Source organism: Leptodactylus fuscus, chromosome 8, assembly GCF_031893055.1.
Source record: "Leptodactylus fuscus isolate aLepFus1 chromosome 8, aLepFus1.hap2, whole genome shotgun sequence".
NCBI classification, from domain to species: Eukaryota; Metazoa; Chordata; class Amphibia; order Anura; family Leptodactylidae; genus Leptodactylus; species Leptodactylus fuscus.
In genome coordinates this window covers 9,771,522-9,780,096 of record NC_134272.1, presented here as the reverse complement: position 1 = coordinate 9,780,096, position 8,575 = coordinate 9,771,522, and the positions used below count along the sequence as shown (strand labels likewise).

Below are 8,575 nucleotides of genomic sequence, written 5' to 3'. Positions count from 1 at the left end.
GAACTCAGCGACCATGAGTGAGTCGGAGTGCCCAAGGCAAGACAGAGGAGGAAGATGGAAGTGACAGGCAAGTGTGGGGATCACGAAGGGGCAGTATAGTGTGTGTGGGCACTAAGGGGGCAGTATAGTGTGTGGGGGCACTAAGGGGACAGTATAGAGTGTGGAGCCATTATACTGTGTGTATGGGCACTAAGGGGGCAGTATAGTGTGTGTATGGGCACTAAGGCGGCAGTATACAGTATGGGGGCACAAAGGGGCCAACTTTTGGGAGACCTGAGACATGCCAACCCCTCAGGGGCATATATACAGCGGCTGTAATGGTCATTTGCAGGCAGATTCCCTTTGTATCCTCTATAAGCATCTTCCTTACAGTCTGTCTCCTATAATAATCTGCAGTGATCTGATATATAGAGAGAGAGCAGGCTATATACTCTATATACTAGCATAGGTCACATGACAGCTTAGTCTCTGCACTATATAGTCTGCTCTATGGCCGGAACTGTTGCTGTCATCTCAGTTTCCGTGCGGGCGCTAATTGAGCGAACACAGCAGGGGAGTGAATTCACAGACGGACCGTGCTGAGCATGCGTTGGAAGGAAGGTACATGTCTACAGCTTGTGTTATGTATGTACTATGTGTGTACTGTGTATGTACTATGTATGTATATGGGATATCTCTGTTTGCTGCTGCACTTCCTCCTCTTCTCTGTCTTGTTCCTATTTGCCTTTACACTTCTTCCATATTAGTGACAAGGACACTACAAGTCCCAGCATGCAGCCTGCACTGACAGCTTCTGCTCCCCTCACCCTGCACTGACCATTATATATGGACATTGTCATCTGACTTCTGTTTTTCTACTCAGCGCTGTAATGAGAGTGTCCTGGGGAGGATTTATATGACGGCAGCATGGAGGAGGTGAGTGATGTCCTGAGATCTGATAGTATGGCTATTATATACTTGCCAGAAGTCGCCCGCATTTCTGTAATTGGCTTAGACGTAGGGTGTGCAAATATACCGCAGTACTACTGATACGCAGAAATGGTGTGCAAATATACCGCAGTACTACTGATACGCAGAAATGGTGTGCAAATATACCGCAGTACTACTGATACGCAGAAATGGTGTGCAAATATACCGCAGTACTACTGATACGCAGAAATGGTGTGCAAATATACCGCAGTACTACTGATACGCAGAAATGGTGTGCAAATATACCGCAATACTACTGATACGCAGAAATGGTGTGCAAATATACCGCAATACTACCGATACTCAGAAATAGTGTGCAGATATACCGCAACACTACGGTACTGCCCTTGCCTTCTGTTTGGGGAGTCCGGCTGTTGTTTCAGTACGTCCTTCTATAGATATATATTGATCACCTGGATGTAGTAAAGTCAGTGGGTGGTCAGCAAGTAGCACAAAAAATGAAAACCACAAATTGCCCTGCAAAAATAAACTACAAAAAAAAACCGGTGTCAGACTATTTCTACAAAACCTGGCTCTCCAGCCATTGCAAGACTACAACTGAGAGCCTGTAGGCGTGACAGATGGGGATCATCTCGTACACCATGAATAGGACCTGTTTTAGGTTTGGGGACACAGTGATTATGTGCCTTTTTTTATTTTTTCCCCCACAGAGGGGTCCTGAACAAATCAGGGTTCATGTATATTTTTGTGTATGAAATTCTTATGACTCCTGAATATGGCAGTAGGTCAGCTGTATAGCGGCATAAATATGTGGATTGGGCATAACAAAGCAGAATAGCAGCAAGTTCCCCATTCTGAGCAATCTGAGCATGGCCCTTATTAGAGTAAGATTACATGCCGGCTATAGAATAAGAGCAATATATGGGTATACCAGGTCCTGTGGAACAAGAGACTCTTACGGAAATCCATATGTCGTAATAAAACCTACATATGAGCGCATGAAATCTGCCTCTCATTCACTTCCTTACATTCATCTAGTGGGAAAAAAAAGTGCCCTGCTCGTTCTTGAAATGAATGTGAGACAGAAAATGTTCCTGCTCAGGTGACACGGAGCTCAATGTGAAATAGAATTTGTCAAAATCTGCATTTGGAATTTTGGGCTGCCCATTATAGGCAAAATACAGTATCACTCTTCTCCAAATTCTTTTGTTTTTTGTCGAGCAAAATCTGCTTCAAATTTGTGTGAACACAGTGGCTCAGTGGTTAGCACTGTAGCCTTGCAGCGCTGGGGTCCTGGATTCGAATCCTGCCAGGAACAACATCTGCAAGGAGCTTGTATGTTCTCCCCGTGTTTGTGTGGATTTCCTCCCACTCTACAAAGACATACTGATAGGGAAAAAAATGCACATTGTGATCCCTATATCATAAATCCCTATAGGGGGCTCATAATCTGCTTAAATAAATAAATTTGTGTGACCACCCCCTTACAGTGAAATCTCTCACCATGTACAGTTGGAGAAATTCTATGTAAAGTTATCCGCTGATTTTCACATTCAGAATTTGAAGCCATTCTGTGAAATCCGTGTCCAGAAAACGCTGCAGAATTTAATATCTGCATCATGTGCGTGGGAAATAGAATTTGTTATTGACATTGCTTATGGGTTATGGTGAGGATTTTCTGCATTAAAATCCACGCATAAGTCAGATCATGTGACTGTACAATAAGAGCTGATTTATTTTATTTGGAGAACATCTGTCCGATCTTTTCCTATGAGTGTGTTACTATATGGAAAGTGCTGGCAATCTCCTTTATGTATTCCCTTCTTAGGCCCCCAAAGGGACGTTTGAGGATGAATTGGACTGGTGTATCCAGCAGCTGGAAACTGGACTCCTGCACCGTAATCCCACGCCAAGACAGGGTGCGTAGTATTCAGTGTGTACTATATAACCAAACTGCACCCTTGACAGGCTATGGTGGTGTAATAGAAGGCGATCTGTAGGATGACTCCTCACCAGTGTCCTGCAATTGCAGAATACAGACTGCTGTTTATGGTTCTTTTGGTTATCTTATTGCTGTTTATGGTAGCCTATCCTCAGGTTCTCGTAAAACAGCTTGTAACTGCTGATGAACTTCAGGATATCCAGTCTTTAATATTTTCCCGTGGCGTCCATGCCGTATTATCTCTTCACCCCGATGCAAAGATTCTGATAACAAAGTTATATTAGGGCAGTGACCGAACTACACCTTGCAGCCTATGGGTTTTTGATATCGCAGCATTCACTTGAATTAGGCTAAGCTGTAATACTAGATACAGCCTGTGTTAAAAAGTGGCACTGTAAACCCAAAAAGAACAACCAATGGTCTAATAATTATATTATTTCCGCAGTGGAAGACACTCAGCGGGTACTACGTGTTCTACGCTCTCGGAAAGCCCCATTTGTGAAGAAAAGGCAGATGATGAACCAAGTATTTGGAAATTACCGTCTTAAAATGGCCGAGGAGAGACGGAAGCAAGAACAGGCAGGTACGTGTAGTAGGGGATTGACTGAGATTGCTGTGTTTTTACTGGAGTACCGGAGTCTGCCATGGGCCAGGGTGGCGCTGTTTCTAGAATGCAATCAATAAGTAGGTTATTAAAATATTTTTATTTTTTTCCAAATTTAAAGCCAAAAATCTGCCAGAACCTACGATTCAAGAAGTGACCTCTCGGGATAACCAAAGCGTTGTCTATAGAAAGAGTGCAAAGGATGGACAAAGTGGCGCTGGTCACTGGTTCACACCTTCCACCAGCGGATTTAATTTCAACTTCTTCCCCGATCAAGAATGTCAGAATACAGAAGCTGGACCTGACGCTGGAGTAGAAGACCATGCCAAGGAGGTGACCAGCACAGAGTCACAACAGGACACTGCTTTGTGCTTAGGTGGTGGCTCCGAATTCACCTTCAATTTCCAAATCAAAGAAGAACCGTGTAGCACATCGGAGAGTTCTGCAGCTCCGCTGACCACACATGATGCCTCGGGTGACCACCTTGGTGCTAATAATATGGCTCAGGCGGTTGCACAAGAAGGTTTGTCTCAGGACTGCTCTAGCTTGGACAATACAGCCAGCACCTCGATTGAAGCTATGGAAAAAGGTACAGCAGAACCCCAGAAGAAAAAGAAGAAGAAAAAGTCCAAGGCCAAGAATGTGGTCACTCCGATGCAGAGCAAAGTGGAGGAACGTAGTGGAAATGTGGATCCAGCTCCATCCCAGAAGGAAGAACCTAAGGTAGGAATCTGGGGGAGGGTGTGCTTAGGCTGGTCACTATAGGGCAACGACTATTGAGCAAAACTGTCAAGCTTGGGTGCCATAATCTTAGATCTTGCAGGATGTATGGTTCTAGCACCAAACCATGGTAGTTGGGGTCCAGACTTGTGCAACCCAAAATATTCTCTGTACGTGGCTGTATTACAAACCTTTTAAGACCCATGGACTGGAAAATCAGATCCTTACATTGGTCAGATTTCCTGGCCTGAACCCAGTTAGGAGATGTGACTCCTTACATCATAGCGATCTATGTTGCTGGGACTCCTTACATCATAGTGATCAGTGTTGCTGGGACTCCTTGCATCATAGTGATCTGTGTTGCTGGGACTCCTTACATCATAGTGATCTATGTTGCTGGGACTCCTTACATCATAGTGATCTGTGTTGCTGAGACTCCTTACATCATAGTGATCTATGTTGCTGGGACTGCTTACATCATAGTGATCTGTAATGCTGGGACTCCTTATATCATAGTGATCTGTGTTGCTGGGGCTCCTTACATCATAGTGATCTGTGTTGCTGGGGCTCCTTACATCATAGTGATCAGTGTTGCTGGGGCTCCTTACATCATAGTGATCTGTGTTGCTGGGACTCCTTGCCTTCTCATGGCTTCAAGTGTCCTGTATGTATATAGTATGGGACAGTATAGCTGTGGGCAGACAGTCCTAATATCATAGATTACTATGCTGCAAGGGAGCCCAGTTTCCTGACTAGGTTACAGCCTGGAAATTTGGCCAATGTATAGATCCCATGTACTTAATACATACACCATATTTACTAAATTTTAATATGTGCAAAGAATACTACCTTGTAGGATATAAGGACTTGTAGAGGATAAAAAAAACATGGCTGCCTTCTTGAAGAAACAGTGCCACATCTGTCCTGAGGGCGAGTCAGGTATTACATTTCGGCTCCATTACATAGAAAGGGCTCAACTGCAGTTCCAATTGCAACCTATGGCTGCCATGTCTTACTAATCCCTTTGTAAGCAAGGTTTTTCTGCTTGTTTCGCAGTCAGGAGCTGATGATCTGCGGAGGGAGCTGGATTGGTGCGTGGAACAGCTTGAAATAGGACTTCAGCGTCAGAAATCGACTCCCAAACAGGGTGAGAAGTGTTCGCTGAATTGCATGGTTTGACAGCTCATAGGCTGCTTATATGGTTATAGCCGCGTATTTAAAGTGGAACTCCAGCTCTGAGAACACTTCATTATGGAATGGCTTTGTAAGTAATCGCTGGTGTATATGTGTTAATGCAATGGAAAGGTGCGGGATTTCGATAAACCAAATTGTGTGCTTCAGGACCCCCTGGCGATCTACCAGTTGCATTAGGGGAAGCCATCTTTGTCTATACATTACTCTGCACTGGAAAATATCGTATTGAGTGGAGTTGTGACATACAAGATCATGTTTTCTGATATGTAGATGGTTCCATGTATCATGTACTCTTATATGCAATATTACGTAGATGACTAGTATTTATTTCATCCTATAGAGTATGTATACATACAGGAATATTACATATATATATCTTTTCCTTGAGCAGTGGAGGAAGCGTTGCGAGCCATAAAGACTCTGCGCAGCGAAAAAGTACCGCTAGTAAAAAAGCGCCAAGTCATGCGAGTGATGTTTGGCGATTACCGTCAAAAGATGGAAGAGGAGAGGATTAAACAGCTGAGACTGATGCAGACCGGTGAGTAAAAGAACAGGATAAAGTCTTCCATAGCAAAGCGAAATGTAAATCCCATCAATATTTGATGCGACCTTTGCCCTTTACCTTCCATCAGTTCTTCTCAATACTTGCAGACAGTTTTTGGCAGATCTGGGCAGGGAGGTTGTTCCCGCCGCCATCTTGGAGAACTAAGCCCAGATCTTCTGTGGATGTTGCTTGCTCCAATCCGTCTGTCTCTTCATGCCATCCCAGACAGACTGGATGATGATGAGATCAGGGCTATATCTGTGGGGGCCGGATCATCCCTTCCAGGACTCCTCCTCCAAAGGGCAAAGGTCACACCAAATATTGATGGGATTTACATTTCTCTCTTCCTTATTTCTGTGCTATAATTTAAGAGACCAGCGAGGGGTTGGCAAAGTGAGTATTGCTAGTGCGTAGTCTATTCTACATGCTGAGCTTTATGTAAAAAAAAAAATTTAAGGGTTTGGACAAATCCTTTAAATTAAAGGGGTTTTCTGGGCAAACAATATTGAGGATCTATCCTAATGGTTCATTTTATTATTACTAGCTGCTAAATCTGCAAAGATGACCAAAGTGACGCGAACAGCGAGACAGAACAGCAGCAAGGTTTTCCGGAATAGTAGTCACAGATCTTCAAGGAGTGCTGGACCTAGCTCTGCCGCTCCTGCAGACACCCAGGAATCCTCCAATCAGACAACAGCCTCCTCCTCATCATCCGGTCTCCAAGAATTCACCTTCAGACCTTCCCAGCAAGCCTTCTGCTTCAACTTCTTCTAAGGAGGGAAGAACGGTACCACGGGGCAGCCATTTTCTTGGCGGGATGTAGCGCCTTTTCATTTGGAAGGAATGACTGACGAACTCTGAATAATAAGTGATTTAGTTTATTACAATTTATGTTATGTAAATGAGGTAGTTAACTTTTTTTTTTTGTTGTTGTTGTTTTTAGCATCAAACTGGAAAAAAATTCTATTTTCTGGATACAGCACGTCTTCACGCCAAATAAAATGATGAAAGATAAGTTGTGCCCTTGTAGTGTTTATGGACGTCCCCTGGGATTGTGGTCTGTGTTCACACTATATCATGGTTTCTGTGTTTCATGCTGACCATATGTAGATTGGTGAAGCTGCAAATTGTAAATGGCAGCAATTCAAAACTCTAATAATGCGACCCTCCTTAATGTCAGCCAACTGGGCTAAATGTCTTTGAGTGCCTCGTAGAGGTCTGTCTAATGATCTCTCGCTACATGGTACACTACCCAAAAGTAGCCTTTATTAACCTTTTGATACATCAGCACTCTTACTGCCTCTTCTGACAACCCAATATCTAAGCAATCCGTAATCCTTCACGTCTGCTTTGACACATAACAGCAGGATTAGTTATTTAGCAATCTGATATTCCTAAAAATATATATACATTGTATCCCATTATGTTTCATAATATTGACAGTTTACTTTCTGATTTCCATACACTGTATATTGCAGTGATCTACAACCCAGAATGTCTGCCAGGACATGACGAGAGTTGTAGTTTCACAACACCGTCACATATAGGGTATCCTTTTATAGGATACAAAACACGACCTAGATTTCTGTATGGAGCAGTCTCATGTAAGGAGTTGTAGGGTGGTCACTCTCCAATCACAGCCCATGGGTACCACAAGCCCTGCCCTGAATGCAGTAAAATAGCCACAGTCTCTAGCCGACAGCCAGTCTGTGAAGAGGGGGTTAACAGGAGAGGTACACAAAGAAGAGGGTGACGAAAAGTGACCATCACCAAAGGCAACTGGACTAAGACCTCATCCCTCCTTCTAGGCTCATCCCTTTACTCACCTGTGACATTGTGTTCGGTTCTCTATTCTACAAGATATTTTTTATATAATTTTATAATCTAGAAGGGATATTTGTCTTCCATTTTGTATCACGGGACGATTTACTTTGCTTTCCTGCCTTTTTGGAACTTTTTGGCAGCTTTTTTTACGTTTTGATTTTCTTGGTGCTATAAAGAAGGGTGCAAGTTCTATAACCAAAACCAAGTAGATTGGGAGGAGATGGATGAAGTGTGGATCCTGTCTCTGTGCCTCACCTTGTTCGCCTTTGTCGTTCTTGTTTTGTCCAAAAAATCCAAGCAAGAGCCGGTGCTTGAGAGTGTCAGTAAGTCGGCTGTGTCCTCCACTCCGGTCTATTCTAGCTCCGGCGGCAGGCACCTAGAGGTCAGCGAAGATGAGGTGGAGAGGATGATGGAGAGGCTGAATAAGCTCTTAAGTGAGAAAGAGCCGAAGAGACAAGAAGTCCATCAGGAGAGGAAAAAAGTCTTCGTCGAGAAGGAGGAAGACCATCCCCATCATAGAGCAGACACTGAGAGCACTAATGAAACCCAAGAGCACGTGGGCAAGGGGCCAGGGCATACCCAGCCTGCCTATCAAACAAGTCATCACAGGGTTCAGGTATGGGACAGGGCGAGGAGGATCAGCCCAGTCAGCAGTGCCACTGAGAGCTAGAACAGAATTAGCAGCTCATGAATTATATGTGGATATAAATATCACCTGAGACCAGATCGCACTCCAAATCTGGAAGTTTGATTTTTTTCAGTTTCGTTAAAATTTTTTATGCCTATAGACGTTCTAGTTTTATACTAAAATAACACC

The 8,575-nt window shown here is 43.7% G+C and overlaps 1 protein-coding gene across 2 annotated transcripts; it reads left to right on the top strand.

Annotated features, from left to right (window-relative positions):
- The first annotated feature begins 543 nt into the window (after positions 1-543).
- C8H8orf33 (chromosome 8 C8orf33 homolog) lies at positions 544-6,895 on the top strand. 2 transcript variants are annotated; one of them, XM_075285632.1, is made up of 8 exons: positions 544-600; positions 863-915; positions 2,759-2,849; positions 3,318-3,455; positions 3,598-4,199; positions 5,253-5,343; positions 5,782-5,928; positions 6,479-6,895. In XM_075285632.1, exons 2-8 carry the CDS (start codon positions 907-909, stop codon positions 6,706-6,708), a joined length of 1,308 nt encoding a protein of 435 aa, XP_075141733.1. In that variant the 5' UTR covers positions 544-600; positions 863-906; the 3' UTR covers positions 6,709-6,895. The 2 variants fall into 2 exon arrangements, with proteins under 2 accessions (XP_075141733.1, XP_075141734.1); XM_075285633.1 differs by having other exon boundaries at positions 600-624.
- Positions 6,896-8,575: the final 1,680 nt, after the last annotated feature.